At 31.1% G+C, this 16856-nt stretch overlaps 1 protein-coding gene across 1 annotated transcript; it reads left to right on the forward strand.

The window, feature by feature from the left end:
• The first annotated feature begins 854 nt into the window (after positions 1-854).
• Positions 855-4547, forward strand: LOC114743005 (AP2-like ethylene-responsive transcription factor AIL5). The gene is made up of 9 exons (XM_028931226.1): positions 855-1105; positions 1199-1577; positions 1721-1803; positions 2173-2181; positions 2352-2440; positions 2539-2612; positions 2733-2783; positions 2941-3017; positions 3274-4547. The coding sequence occupies exons 1-9, from the start codon at positions 979-981 to the stop codon at positions 3990-3992; spliced, it is 1608 nt and encodes a 535-aa protein (XP_028787059.1). The 5' UTR covers positions 855-978; the 3' UTR covers positions 3993-4547.
• The last annotated feature ends 12309 nt before the right edge of the window (positions 4548-16856 follow it).

The following is a 16856-nucleotide window of genomic DNA, read 5'->3' on the forward strand; positions in this document are numbered from 1 at the left end:
CTAACATCGTCTCATTGTCAGTATCTCCCATCGCGTCGAGGTGGACAAATACAGTTAATTAATATATCAATTTATTCGTTTATTACTTCTAATCTTTAATGTAAGTTTTAATTTGTAGTGTAAATACAAATTAAATTTTATATTAAGACCAGTAGGTAATATAGTACATTTCACATGTGAATTGTCTCGTTATGATAAAATAAAAATATTTGTTTCCATGACTAATATATGCACAAATATATATATTATCATTCACAAATTAAAGTGGGAAACAATATGACTTATTCCTAACTCGTGTAAACTTTTGTTAATGTGGATGTCATGTAACTTTATGTGACATATTATATCGATGATATACACTAACATATATCTATAGCAACAAGAATGAGATTGTTCTGAATTGTTAATTTTGGAATATAGCATCCCTGCTGCAAATCATATCTAATCACCTTGTCAAAACTAATGAGAGGTAATAAGTTACAGACTTTATTTGAAAATAAAAGAAATTTTCAATTTTATTTATATTGATATTTGAATATAATATTTTTTATATTATAAAAAAATTAATTAATACTACCTCCATTTCTCATAATGAGGGGGATGTCTTATTAAGTGATTTATAATTATAATTATAATGATGGAACTCTTCTAGATGAAGATGGCACGGATAGAAAGAGTGTGTCATTTAGTTTAAACATCACTTAAGGTCCGGCTGATGATATTAGAGTTACCATGGTGAAGACCCTCGTTCTTCGTGCAAGGCTCAGCAGGTACCAACTTAGCAGAACTCCCTCCCCCTCTCTCTTAAGACCGCCTCTATATCTGTGTCATATTCTGCGTCCCCCTTCTTCAACTTCTCCCACACACGCTCTCTCTCTCTCAGGCTCGTTCTCTCCCTAAAAGCGAAGATACCTCCGGTTCATCCCACTTCCCAAAGTCAGTCTCTCACAGTTATACACATCATCCAATACCACCACCATGGACTCTTCCTCCTCCTCTAACTGGCTCGCTTTCTCTCTCTCCAACCCCTTATCTTCCTCCTCACACTTCCCTCTTTTCCCTTCCTTCACCTCTTCTTCCCCTACCCCCACTCTCTCTCTCACAGGTATCTCTATCTCTCTCTTGTTTTCCTTATTTCACCCCATAATTAATTCCTGTGAATTATTATTTGCTGAAATTTCTGCAAAAAACGTTTCAGGTAACCACACCGTCGACGCCCCTGCCGAAGCCAAGGATGGTGCGGTCGCAGCAGCACCGACCAGCCTCTCCATGTTCACTGGGGGCCCTAAGTTCGAGGACTTCCTTGGCGGAACTGCTGCCGCCTCAGCCGCCGCCACAACTGCTCCTGCGCCTACGCAGTTCCCTGCCGACAACACGCTGGGCACGGTGGTGGAGAACGAGATATATGATTCCGAGCTGAAGACGATAGCCGCCAGCTTCCTTCGTGGCTTCGCTCCCGCAGGAGGGCAAGCCGAGCCGCAACAGAAACAGACGCAGCTGATTCCGGCTGAGCCGTCCCCGAAGAAGAGCGTCGACACCTTTGGCCAACGCACCTCCATCTACCGCGGCGTCACACGGTGGGGATTCGATTTATCATAACTCCAATAAGAATAATAAGAACCCCCTAATAAAACTAAAAAAGAAAAAATACATACCGATATTATTTGTTTAACTAAATTTGTTTTTAGTGTGAAAATGAACTTGAAGTGTTTAAGTGCAGGCATAGATGGACGGGAAGATACGAGGCTCATCTATGGGACAACAGTTGCAGAAGGGAAGGGCAAAGTCGGAAAGGAAGACAAGGTAATGTTGGAATTGACGATCGCGTCCTCTAGGGTTTCTTAAAACTGAGTCGAACCGGGTCTACTAGATCTGGGACTGGAAACACTGGGTTTGACAAACACAGTTCGCTATATAAACGGGACCAGAATAAATGGGAGTAAAAGAATGTGTCTCCCTCTCAAATCCCAATAACGAATAGCCATTTCAATGGATCTGATTACTCGCTTTATGTCATCAGATTAAGATTAAGGATCTTTCGTCTGAAAAGAGAAAATTTATTATTATTATTTTAAATTTCTGAGTCTGAAGATTCTGACGGGTGCTTCTTGTGATGGTGCTTTTGGTTTGGACCTGACTGACGAACGATGCCTGATTCTGATCATGATTCAGTGTATTTGGGTGAGCAATTTTTTTTTTGGGAAAAAAAAAAAGCAAGCGTCATTATGTTGCTACTGTGAAAAAGCTTTATTTAGTAAATTTGTTAGATTCAGATTCTACACAAGGCTAATGATTTTGCTAAAAGAGGTTTTTGTTTCTTCTTGTGTTATTATTGTGATATATATTCGCAGGTGGCTACGATAAGGAAGAGAAGGCAGCCAGAGCTTATGATCTCGCTGCTCTCAAGTACTGGGGTCCGACCACCACCACCAACTTTCCGGTAAGCCCAACACGCAATGCCCTTCTTTTTTTTTTTTTCTTTTGCTTATTTACAATTTTTTTGTTTTATTCATTTTTTTTTTTGTCTATTTTTGTTAGATTTCAAACTACCAGAAGGAACTGGAAGAGATGAAGAACATGACAAGGCAGGAGTTTGTTGCTTCTCTTCGAAGGTAAATTCTTTCATTCTTTGGATCCCTCTTTTTCCATGCATATAATGTATTTCTATAAATATTCCGGTAAAAAAATGTATTTCTATAAATATATATTAATTTTTTTAATTTATATTTTAGGAGGAGTAGTGGATTCTCGAGAGGCGCCTCAATATATAGAGGAGTGACGAGGTATAGTCCAAATCTTTTTGGCATCTACCATTTTTGGCACCATATCTTTTGATTCCAAATGAAAACTACAATGTGTCACCAAAAAAAAAAATCATATACATATAAATATGTGTGTGTGTGTATTTGTGGGATTAAAATTTCAACTTTGTTGTCTCAGACATCACCAGCATGGCCGATGGCAGGCAAGAATAGGCAGAGTCGCCGGAAACAAAGACCTCTACCTTGGCACTTTCAGTGAGTCCTTTTTTTATTAATATATATAATTTTAAATTAGATTTTTTTTTTACCGTCTAAATTAGATCTGATATCATGTATCGGATACACCTAAACCAAACTAATCATATGTCTTGGTGACAGTTTGTGTACATATCACGCGCACATAGATTTCATTTAATAATTTAATTAATTTATACATGTGAGATACAAATCTTCCTATGGAAAATGACACATTTGCCCCTTTTTTTTTTTAAATGGTATCTCAACAAAATAGGCACCCAAGAGGAAGCAGCGGAGGCGTACGATATAGCGGCCATAAAGTTCAGAGGAATAAATGCGGTGACCAACTTCGACATGAGCCGTTACGACGTGAAGAGCATTGCGAATAGTAGCCTTCCCATCGGTGGACTCTCCGGCAAGACCAAGAACTCGACGGATTCTTCTCCGTCCGACCACACCAAGAGCCCCGACGGAGCTCGGTCCGTCGACGACCGAGACCTCTCCTCCGCCAACTCCTCCGTCACTTTCGCATCCCAACCACCTCCACCACCGCCATCAAGCTCTAACAATTCTCTCACATTCGCCATACCCATCAAACAGGACACTTCAGATCATCATTACTGGTCCTCCGTTCTCGCTGGTTACAACAAGAACCCTTCCTTGATCCAACCATCTTCTTCCACCAATGGCTCCGTAACATCTGTCCTACCCTTCAACGTGGACCTCTCTACCACTACTCCCTCCAGTACGAGCATGTTTGTTCAGCAGCAGCAACAACAAAGTGGGAATAATAATAATAATGGCGGTGATTCTTCGTCCGGTTCGAGTTCATTGATGATCCCATTGGCCACGCCCATTGCTTTAAATAGTAACCCTAGTTATGAAAGCTCCTCTGGCTATGGAAACTGGAGCATCATTGGACCTACCCTGCACACCTTCCAAACCCATGCAAAAACCAGTCTCTTTCAAACCCCAATTTTTGGCATGGAATAAGCTTTCTTTATATGTAGCTCCCTCTTTTGCATGCAGAAATGAGAATCTGTGCATAATCATGAAAGGGGAGGACATTCCCACACACCCACCCCTATGCCTCTCTGCCAAACATGAAACGAATCATTATGGGACACAAATAACGATTATTACACTACTGGTGTGTATATCTATATATATAGACTGTGTGAAAGGGATAAGGTTTTATGAACTGATCTGCGCGGGAACGTGGATATGATTAGTTTATGAATCTGGGTTTTAAGGTTTAAACATGCAGAGGCGCGGGAGGAAGGAGATGAGGATGAGGATGAGTATGAGGTGGGGAAGGGGTGACTGATAATTTCACGAGGGCTGACACAGTACTAACAAAGGTGGTCTTGTCAAAGTGTTGGATTTAGCTTTTGCTTTTTTCTCATTCTCTCTTGCCTTTTGCTTTTTGGTTCTTATCATTCCTTTACTACTGTACTGATATGTTTTATTTGGGTATAATAGGAAAGGTATCCCTTTGTAATCCTTTCGTTTTGTTGGTGCCCCTACCAACTTTTTCCTTCATTGTGGGGGAAAAAAAAATGAAAAATATCTATCGTCCATATTTTCCTCTCAGCGGATATGTATATCGAGATCCTTATATGTTCAGCCTTTTCAGGGAATTCAATTCAATTAACACCAATTTAAGCTCAACTTTAATCTGATCGTTTTAATTTTTTTTCCCAGTAAAATTATAATTGTGATTCATGATTATTTTACGATATTAAAATAATTTTCAGAATTCAGATTGAATGTATAACAAGATATATTGAAGTCTCTGGTGATTAATATTAACCCTCCACGTCGGCTCGTCTTTATTTATCATGTTTAAATATTATGATAATCGACAACAACAATCAATCGACATGTGAATATGTGAATATGCGAATCATGTAACTCAAATGACCCCATGCAAAATATAAAGCATACAATCTTGTGGTAAAAAATAGTTGGAATTATGTTTTAAAAATTCTTTTTAAAAAAATCAACATACGTTCGTTTAGTTTACACTTTAGATTTATTATTATTTTTTCTTCTCACATGCTTGTCCAATAGGCTGTACTTTGTGGTGGCCAGCATGTTGCTCTTTGACGGTACGTCCAAAGAAAATGATTACTTTTACTCGCTGCTTTGAAATTAAGTTTCATTTATGTGATTCCACTATAATTCAACATATATACTAATTGTGAAGGCGCGAACTCCAATTACATTTCACCTGAAACAGACCAGATTTGATGCATGGATAATGTTCATCAACGTCGTAGAATAACAGAGAAAAGGCACAGATCGCTAATGAGGAATCCAGGACATGAAATATAAAGTGTTCGATGCTTACCCTGATACCTTGCTTCGTACACAATCTCTGCTCACATCAGTGGTTCAATGACTCAAAAGAATAGTACTATTTACTATTGAAAAGATACTAATAGGAATTGAATTTAATAGAAAGAACTAATTTTTTATAACCTAGTGAATCAATATTTGAATTCTGGTGAAGAGAGGTGTTCAAATCTAATGTCTGACAGTGTTTTAAATATGATTATCTCTGATAAAAAAAACACCTGTGCCAAGTTAACAGAGCTAACAAAAAAATCGAGAGAATATTACGAAGAGAAAGCGTTAGTAATGGCACGAACCAGTAAGGTACTATTTTACTACCAACTTTTTGTTCTCTTACTGTGTAAGTCATAGTGCATGAGTTTAATTTTATAAGTGAATCTTCTCATCAGCACCATACACGACTTGAACTGAGGCTGCAATAATTGGTCGTCCTTACTTTTCACATTAGAAAGTTAAACTTATTAGGGGCCACTAATTATGAAGGACGAGCACCATTTTGACCAAAAGTATGTGTGTGTGTGTGAGATAATCCAAATTCAAAAGTTAAAGGAAAACTAGAGCATCATGATCATATATATGCAATAAGGGACAGAAACTAAGAAACCTTTAAACCCTCTCTCTCTGTGCATATATATATATATATATATATATATACACATTGTTTGTGAGCTTTTTGAAATGGGGTCCCCCTTATTCACTTTTGAACTTGCAACAACTCATGTCGAGTTCAAAAATTAAAGAGGAAGAAAACATGAACATGGAAAAGGATCGAGGGAATAGAATGAAGAAAAAATGGGAAAAGAATAAGAAAGTTTTCATCTTTTTTTGTCTCATGTTAATAAACCCTCTTCTTAGGATTGAAGAAAAGAAGATGATGACGACGATGACCCTGTCCTTTGTACCTTTCGGCGCTCATTAGATTCTTCCCCACCACCATGCCTTCATCTTTGACCACTGTTTTGACCGTTTGGTCAGTGTTTTTGCCTTTCTTTTTTCTCTTTTGAAAATTAAATTACTGTGTTTCAGTTTTGAAGTACCAATAAAGTACTAAAAACGGAAGCCATGGAGTAAATATGAAAGCTGTTTTGATTTATAAGGCTGTGTGATGGATCATCACTGGATCCAACCCCATTGCTATGAGAATATTCCATTGTGATTGTATTGCAAAGAAGCTTTCGTGGAAACTGGAATAATTAGGTTTCTCGTATATATATTTGCTTGCTATAGTTAAGCCATAATGCCATATTTTCACTTCTAAGTTTTAACTCTAATCAAATGATGATGAAAATTGAGGTGACTGAGACAACGTGTGGAGGGCTTCTATAATTATTAGTTTTACATAATTAATCTTCTGCTCTGCATCTTTGTTGGACGATGCTGGGAATAATTAGCTTTGTTATCAAGTCTGATTGATAACTAATCCTGCTGGTTTTTCATCCTGCGCATTGCCATACAAAAGTTTTTTTTTTCCCCCTTTGCTCTGCACAGCATGGATTGCTTTAAAATAAATTCACAAATAATTATTTTTAGGGAAAAATTGCAGAAAAGTTTCCTATTAAAAATATTATTGGTGAGAAGTATCAGACTTGATAAATTTTTATTAAAAAATACTAGCACTTTACAAATTTTGTATACAAATAGTATAGGCATTGATTTCAATAATTATCATAGTGACGAGTACCGTGATGTTCATCAAATCCCAACTATTCAAATTTAATATCGATAGCAAATTTAATATTTAATGTTTTTGTTTTTCAAAAAATATATTTCTTTTAGTATGTACATATTCCAAAATAAATAAAATATCTTCATTGTAATTTTTTAAGAAAATAATTTTTTATTTAGAAATTACTAGTTGAAAATTTTAAATATAGACCATTAAAACTAATTTTGAATTTTTGGGATGATTTGATAAGCATCATGGCATTTTTTTGATGCCAAACATGGACGATAAGCACTGAAATTGATTCCATATAGTATATGTACTATGATTTATTAAGTCATTCTCACAAATAAAATTCTTAATGAGAGACTTTTCTCCAATTTTTCTTTGCACTCTGATTTTTTTTCTGATTTAATGCAAACAAGCAGTGCGTAATATCTGGGGAAATATATCTAGTTATAATAAATTAAAGACAACAAAAAAAAAACATTTGTGTTATATTTATTATGCGGTGGCTTGAGTGCTCGTGAAGAAAACTATATATATATATATATATATATATATATATATATAGTGTTGGCAGATGTGGAAACTGTGTAAATTTAAAGTTGTTAAAGAATCTTTGGAAACAACAAATTAGGCGCATGAGGTTGTTCTTTCTTTTCTCTTTCACTGTATCAAAAAAAAAAAGGAAAAGCAAATGCGATATAATGAAAAGAATATTAAGAATCTTATGTAATTGATAAGCTCATCAAGAGACGAGTTTTTTTTCCCCCTTGGTTTAAATCAAATTCCTTTCCTATGTACTTTAAGTAAATAGTGTCTAAATAATTCACATGTTTTGGTTTTATTCGAAACAAGCTAAGTACTTTTAAGTAGGTAAATTTTAAGTATCTATGTCTTTTTCCTTGGTTTAAATCTAATTCCTTTCCTTAAAAAAAGAAAAAGCAAAAAAGAGAGATAAATTTCCATGTGAAAGGGGAAAAATTAATTGCAGCCTGAAAGCAAGGATAATGACAAATTTGGAAATCTTTTATAGGCGCTTTATAATACTTTCACACAAATTTTCAATCATCTTTCCGTTTTTTTCCCCCAAAAAATTTTCCTTTTCCCAATTTCGTTCCATTTGAGACATGACTTTTTATTAATAAGTTTGTGCTTCTATTTAAGTATAGCATATATGTTTCACAAATACTAATTAAACATGTTCCGTGTTAATTATTTTAGGCCTATATATATAAATATATACATTGGCATTGAAGTTAGAATGGTTATTAGCAAGGTTGTCAAACTCGCGAGTTTAAATAAACTCATGAGAATGATATAAACTCGGATCGTAAGCTTAGATCGTGAACTAGTAAGAGTTTATTTTTATTAATAAACTGGTATTAAAAGTATATAATTAAATAATCAATATATAAAAAATGAGAACAATTTTATTTAAATCTATTTTAAATTTAAATAATTGAAATTATATCCATCAATATTCATAATTTATCATATTCAACTAAGAAATTTCTATAAAATTCATATATCAAGTCACTAAACATAATCAAATCCAAAAATTTAATACAAGTTTAAAAGCGAGTTAACAAAATTTTGTAAGCTTAAAACGTAAAAACGATAAACTCGATAAATGAACTCGTAAGTTTAATCAAGTTTACAATTATCACGAGTTTAAGAGTGAATCGACACGATTTTGTTAGTTGAAAACGTAAAAACGTTAAACTCAAAGAGTCAACTCGTGAGTTTGACAACAGTAGATATTAGTAATAACTTAACTCACTCTGTAAAGACATGTTTAAATTAAATCATGTTGTTAATATTTGAACTTTGTTAATAATATATAAATACTTTTATGCTACCTTGGTTCTTAATATAAGAACCAGTCAATTAATTTGAAAAGAATAAAAAAGTTACTGACTTACTTAATTATATTTATAATTTTTAACCAAACTAATTTGTTAATATTTATCGTTTTAATTTAACATATACTATAATTAAGTAATTTAGTATCTTTTTTAGTCTTTTCAAATTAATCAATTAGATCTTATATTAATTAGCAGAGGTAGTGAAACAATGCTCTTGAAGTCGTAAAATATTTTCTATTCTCAATGAAATCTCAATGTTCAAAATGGCCAAGTTTAGGAGTGACAAATTAAAATGAAATCATAGGAGTAGTGTTATAGTTATAACAAACTAAATGCAGTATACCATAATATGGTGTGAATATAAGGCTACTTCATTTCAAAGAAAGAGGCTCTGCATTCAAAATTTTCTGAAAATGCCGTTGGATATAGATATTTTAAAGTAACATAAATGGCATATCTTTATAAGTGATAGTGTGCTCACATGGGGGTCCTATTAATTATTTAAGCATTTCACAAATAATGGAGAGTTACTTTATATATAAAATACTGATCCTACACAGTGAGCACAGCATATGTTAGTGGCTATCAATTTTGCACCAGCCATGCATTTTCTATGATTGGCATTAATTGTATTATGCTGTACTTTATATCCAACTAAATTTAATTAAAGACCAACAAAGTTCGTCTTCAAAATTCAAACCACAGCTAGTCGACATGCGCATGCTATATATCTTGGAAAATCCTGCACTTTGAACAACTAGAGATAGAGATTCATTTTAATCCACATACACACAAAAATATAAAAACAAAGTTATATTGATAATAAAGAGATTTGTTAAAAACACAAATGCATTAAAAATTTTATGTCATATATTTACACTTGTTTTTATTAATTACTTAATTTCCTAGCATTTTCATTCAGTATCTCTATTTTTATCTCAACAAAAAGGCACCCCATCAATCAAACCTAAATATATTAATTTGTCGAGGCATTCTAACCCACAACACCAAATACTTCTTTAAGTTTTTTCATAAACATGAAATTGTATATTCGATTGTCTATAAATATGACAGTGTGCGGGTTATTTTTCTTCGATGAAGAGTGAAAAAAATACATTTAAATGATAACACGAAAATATGACTATATTACTAATGCGCATTTTTTTTCTTTTTCTGTTTCTCTCATAATATTACTATATATACTTTTAAAAACAAATTATTCGAAATTAGAAAACAAACATTTTAAAAACAAAAGAAGAATGAAAAAAGTAAGTAAACATTTTTCATGCTTGGGGACAAATGGTAGTCAAATTCAACACTGCAAAAAGCTTATATACATACCTTTAACTTTTTTTTTTGGGTTGCTTTAGTTAATAATGTTGAGAGTATGGGGACCTCTTTTTTGAGTTGCCTTTTGTTCGTAATATACATACACACACTGCCTCCTGTTTTTAATATAAAAATTTATTTGATTTTTATTTTAGTCTTAAATATAAGATCTCAATCCACTTTATTTCTTATATTTATTTATTTTTCTTAATATAGTGCTTATAATAATGTTAATTTTAGTCAATACACTTGATTAGCAAGGGTATTTTAAGAAAGATATTATCTATTTATTATGAATAACTAACTTAACTAATTTTTTTAATCTGTTCAAATTAGTCAACTACTCTTATATTAAGGACAGAATGTGCTATTACTTTGTAATATCCCTCTGGAGAAATGACTAATGAGTTAAGTCACAATCTATATGTTCCCCTTTTGTTTTACTCCCAAACAAACCATGTCGGCCATAATAGGATACAACCCACCTTAGCTTTATTCATTTCTTATTCCTTTTGTACCTTTGACTGACTTATTTGTTTATTAATTAATTAAAATATTATTTACTTAAAAGTAGGGATTATGTCTTAGCTAGCAACCAAAACGTAGTGTTTGTTTCTTTGTTAATTTAATGATGAAAGTGATTAGAGACTATTTTGCTTTTTGGGATGTGAACAAGCTAAAATAGTTCATTGTTATCTCAAGGACGACACAGCCCACAAATAACTCATCAACTTGCTTAATTATTTATCTTCTCCACTTTCTTTTAGAATAATTTAGAACTTAATTAATTAAATTATAATCATTATTTTTCTTTCAACATTGCGATAATGATGCTTTGATAGATGAGGCCACACGTGCTTTCTGACTACTGTGGAATTTGCAAAGCGTGCGGTTCAAACTATTAGATTCTCCTCATTTTGTCTCTTTCTCTTCTTTTGTCTCATTTAATTTCAATTTCAAATTCCCCAATAGATCATGCTTGTTTCTTACTGTTTTGAAACCCTTCGTTTGCACCTAGTTTTACTTTATTACAATTTTTGGCGGCAAGAAAATTTAGTACTGCAATATTTTTATTATTGTTAGTTTTGACAGTAGCTGTGCGTGCATGTTTCTCATAATTATTCCAATATAACATATTATTAAAATATTAACATTTTAAAATTAAAAAACTTAAATTTTATCAATAGTTTTTTAATAAGAGAAATGAGACTGAATTACTTCATGAAACTTTAGCTATGGTTTTCACATGAGTTGATACTAAAAGGGCATAATACGTAATTTTGACCATTATCTCTTTCGTAACGTAGCTATTCATAACTAAACATTTTTTATTTAATTGCTGAAAAACTGAAATAATTCACACTACTTATCATTTATAAATGATACGTCTAACTGAAATAAAGGCTTTATTTAGTTGAAAGGCCAGATAGTTGGGCTGTTGGGCCTAATATATCAAACAAGTCTCTTTTGTGTTTGTAATCTGCAATAACTAATCACCCCATTGTACCAAAAAAAATGATAGCCCCGCCCTCTAAAAAGTCTGCCTTTAAATCCACGGTCCTAATGGACTCACTATCACGGCCCTTGCATTAGAAAGCAAATTCCCATCTACTTTTAAAAAGGAGAGCGAGAAAGGGGAAAAAAAAAAAACTTCAATAAATAAAACAAGACAGATAAAGTAATAATTTTTTACCTTGCTGTGCATTTTTTATACTATTATCACTGATCTTTAATATAAGACTTTATTTGATATTTATTTTGATCATAAATATAAGATTCCAATCTATTTTTTCTTTCATGTTCATACATTTTTTCCCTAATCCTTCTAACAATAGTAGTTATAACCAATACACTTGATTAACAAGGATATTTTAGGAAAGACAATATATATTTATTAATAACTAACTTCATTTATTTTCTTAATCTTCTCAAATTAGTTAACTAGCTCTTATAATTAGCACCGGAGATGGTATTTAGAACCCAATTGTTTATGAGTCAAAAATGTTGGCTTCTTTGCATTTCTTTTCTAGATGCAAATATCTTTTTATTAGAAACAATTTAGTTCGATATATTATCAAGTATTAAATATGAGTATTTCTCTTAACAAGGTTAAATATTGGTTCGTCATATATATAATGAGGAAATTGTTTTTTACAAGTAAAATTTCATCACGATCCGTACAATTTTTGGGGTCCGTTCTGAACCAATTGTCATGGATATCGTATTTTGGTGTTGTCATGTTGGGCTTCAAAGAAAGAAATAGTGGAGCCCAATAAGTGTCGTCGTGGCCCATACTTAGTGGACCAAGAAATTGGGCCCATCATCCTTATTTATTAAAAAAATTGAGGCTTACATTTAGAATCACATCAAATCTCTAACTAGTTCTTATCTAAAGTTTAGTTCATAATGACCCACACTTCCATGAGGCATGGATCATATTAATTAGATGAGGGGGTAATTTCAATATACTATTATGGGCATTTTAGGAAGAAGAGAAAAGACATTAATTGACCCTAAAAATCTGTATAATATACTACCTCCGGTCCTAATTATAAGAGCCAATTGACTAATTTGAGGAGATTAAGGATGTAAGTTGAATTAGTTATTTGTCTTCAATATGTGTTGTCTTTCGTAAAATATCTTTGCTAATCAAATGTATTGACTATAACTATAATTATTAGAAGGACTCTCTTGGAAAAAATTAAGTAAATATGAGAAACAAAGTGGATTGGGGTCTTATATTTAGGACCAAAATAAAAGTCAAACAGGGTCTTATATTAAGGACCGGAGGTAGTACTTCATATACTGAAATCCGGAATTTTCCCAGCACCTGCCTTTTTTTTTTCTTTGGGAAGAATGGAACATTTTATTGATACCGAAACAAGAATACAAAGTATCCAAAGAACCTGTCTTTTGGATTTGAAATGAAAAATTAATTTGTAAACTTTTTAAAGTTTTTACCTGATTTTTAATCATATTTTTATAATTATTTTAAAAAATATTTTATTATTTAAAATTTATTAGTTGATCATGTTAAATCTAAGCTATTACAACCACACATGAACTATAGGATGGTGCAGAAAAATCTTATCGCTACATGACTGTGATAAATACTGAAACTAGACGCCTATATGAACTGAGCACCCCGTGCTAATCATAAACACGGAATGTGCTCACATACGAGCGGAGGGGGGGGGGGGTAATAAAAGTGGTAGCCATGTAACGCGGAGGATTAATGCGCTTAATTTAATATACCGTAGGACGTGGTGCCAAGTAATATAATCGTCATTATTATGAATACAGCATTCAAAATATTCATGAATCACGGAATTAGGTATCTGTTATAATCACTTGCGTCTATTTATTTAGGAATCCATCTAAGAGAAAATCAGTCAAATTTGTCCATTCATAGGACTTTTCTGTTCAGAATTACTACCAGCAACGACCCCTTCCAAGTTTCTAATACTCCTCTAGTTCTATTTATAAGACAGAAAGAGAAGGTATTTTTTGATCCTATTTATAAGATATTAAGAGAAATTTTTTGTATGGATATACAATTTTACCTTTCATTTATTATTGTGTTGACTTTGTTTATATGAGGTTTAATGTATATTAAATAAGGATAAAGTTGAAAAGTCATTAAGTTTTAAATGAGAGTTAATGAAGTTTAAGGTTTTTCTTGGTCTGTGTGAAACATATTAGAAGTGCTTTATAAATAGGAGCAGAGGAGTATATTATTAGTTTTGAACTTTTCAACATTGTAGTAATAGCAGTAGACTTTGAAAGCCATTGATGACTTAACACATTCATTCATCAAATATAGTATGGAAGTTCATGATATTGCTTATATTGTGTCCGATTCTTAATATAAAAATTAATTAAAATTCTAAATATAAGACTACAAACTAATTTGTCTTTTATATTTATTTATTTAAAATAGTCTTTCTAGTAGTTGTATAAGTTAAAGATTTTATCAAATAGTAGCTATAGCTAATACACATAATTAACAAAGGTATTTTTAAGAAAATAGCACTTATTTATTATAAATAAATAACTTAATGAATTTTTTAATTTATTTAAATTAGTTAACTAACTCCTATATTAAGGACCAGAGGTGGTATTTATTTTGATAATTTATTTAGAATATGACTATTACTTAAATGATTTTTTTTAATGATGTGCTCTGTATTTTGTTCTTGGTAAATGTACTGTACATTTTATAAAATAAACAAAACTATATAGATATCTTTTTTTTTTGCCAAAAAACTGCATAGATATCAATGTTATCATTTATATGTAACGGGATTTATTTGTTATAAAACATTTGCATGTGATCTGATTTGACTCTATAAATAATAGGGGTGACAGTTGTTTTTATTGGATAAGCCATGGAAAAAAAGAAAGTACGTTCCTTGTCTTTTTTTATAAGAATAAAATATTCTGACCACTATTCTGTCTTATGTTAATTACACAAACCTTTGATATATTTTAATAATATATATTTGGGATAATTAATGTATAAGTCCTTATAGTTTCAACTGATTTTTAATCAGATCCCTATAATTTTTTTTCTTTTTATCAGATCCTTATACTTTCATATATTTTTAATCAAGTCCTTATAATTTTTTTTCTTTTTATCAGGTCCTTATTGTTTTACTTTGTTTTTAATTAGGTCCTTGTAGTTTTTATTCTTTATTTTACAAATAATAACATTTTGAAAATAATAAATTATTGTAACAATCTTATGTTAATATTTTTTTAAATTTTTAGTTAAACAAATATATTATTTATTGTCAATTTGAATTTTTATAATTATAAAATTCAAATTATAAAAATAAATTTATCTAAAATTAAAATATGATTATAAATAATTTATATTTAATTATAATTATTATTCTGATTGTTTATTAATTACTAAATGATTATATTAATTATTTTGTCCAATTATATAATTATTAATTTAAAAATGAAATTAATTTTAAAGAATAAAGTTAATAAATAATTTTTCAAAAACTACAAAGCACCTAATTAAAAAATAAGTGAAACTATAAGGACTTGATAAAAAGAAAAAAAAATAGAATGACCTAATTAAAAACACACGAAAGTAAAAGGATCTGATAAAAAGAAAAATTTTTATAAAGACCTAATTAAAAATCAGATAAAACTATAAGGACCTGAAGATTAATTATCCCTATATATTTAGTCTAAGTCATTGACACTGTTAAAAAGATATTCTAAAAAAATTCTTGAAGTATATTTTTTAATAAAAAACATATATTAGAATAAATCTTGTGTATTATTTACCCCTCAGTATATTAAATCTCTAATTTGTCTTTTGATATTAATATTTATTAATGATCTATTTAATATTTTTACTAAATTTACTAAATTAAGACATGACTATATAATTTAATTGAGAATACATAATTTTTAATCTTGTTTATTTATTAAAATTTAGACGTAATTTTTTAAATATATATTAGCTGAAATAGACATATAAAATCCTTATCTTTACCAAAACAAAGTCAGTTTTATTAATTAAAAAAGACAAGTACAACCACCAATAACCAAAAACAAACACTCAAATAAAAATTAAATGCAACCTAACATATCCACCAAAGCTCACAAGAAAAAGCGAATACCTAAGCATACAGCCTAAAGTCCCATAAAAATATCAGAAACTAGTTTACAATCAAGAGTTACAAACGAGAAACTAACCAATATCATTTCTAATACAACAAGTCTAAGAAAAGAACATCGTCATAAATTTTATTACTTCTGTTTTAAAATTTAACAGTATTATAACTTCATTTTTATTTAATATATAACATTTTAATAAAATAATAGTGGTATATACAATAATAAATGAAAAGTTTTTTGCCTTTTTTTTGAACGGTTGGCTGAAACTTAACCCTGGAAACCCAGGCGATCTTCGGGGAAGACCGGAATGCATTTTGAATTAAAAATTTTCTTTCTGCTTGTAAACAGTATCTGAATTGAAGTACACAAATTGTAATTTTATATTTTGAGGGTCTTTGTTTTTTTTTTTTTTTGACTCAATTTTGAGGGTCTTTGTTTACCATTTTACCGTACATTTGAAATAAAAATACTTTAAAAAGAAAAAGATCCCACAGCCCATGGAGGCGAAAGATTCATATTCATCTGTCGGCGCCATTAGGTGTACAGTCGTAATTATGTTTGTATCTCTTTTCAAATGATTACTTTGGCAACTCTCATTTTCGTTTCAACTTTCAACCATACTCCACGTTTTCTTTTTGTATTTTTCGGCGCACCATTTATAATCTTCCACGTTTAAAGGTCACTAAATATTTTACTGTTTTATTTATTTTTTAATAATATAAAAGTTGTCATTTTCAATTACATATACTCCTCCGATCCTTAATATAAGACCCATTTAACTAATTTGATTAGATTAAGAAAGTTAGGTAAGTTAGTTAATTATAAGAAAAGTGACACATTTTTCCTAAAATACCATAACCATCTTTCTTAATACCTTTCCTCTCTCTTATACTACCTCCGGTCCTTAATATAAGATCCCGTTTGACTTTTTGTTTGGTCCTAATTATAAGACCCCAATCCATTTTGTCTCTTATATTTATACATTTTTTTCCAAGA

Source organism: Neltuma alba, unplaced genomic scaffold (assembly GCF_004799145.2).
Source record: "Neltuma alba isolate B1F8T4 unplaced genomic scaffold, ASM479914v2 tig00003911_pilon, whole genome shotgun sequence".
NCBI classification, from domain to species: domain Eukaryota; kingdom Viridiplantae; phylum Streptophyta; class Magnoliopsida; order Fabales; family Fabaceae; genus Neltuma; species Neltuma alba.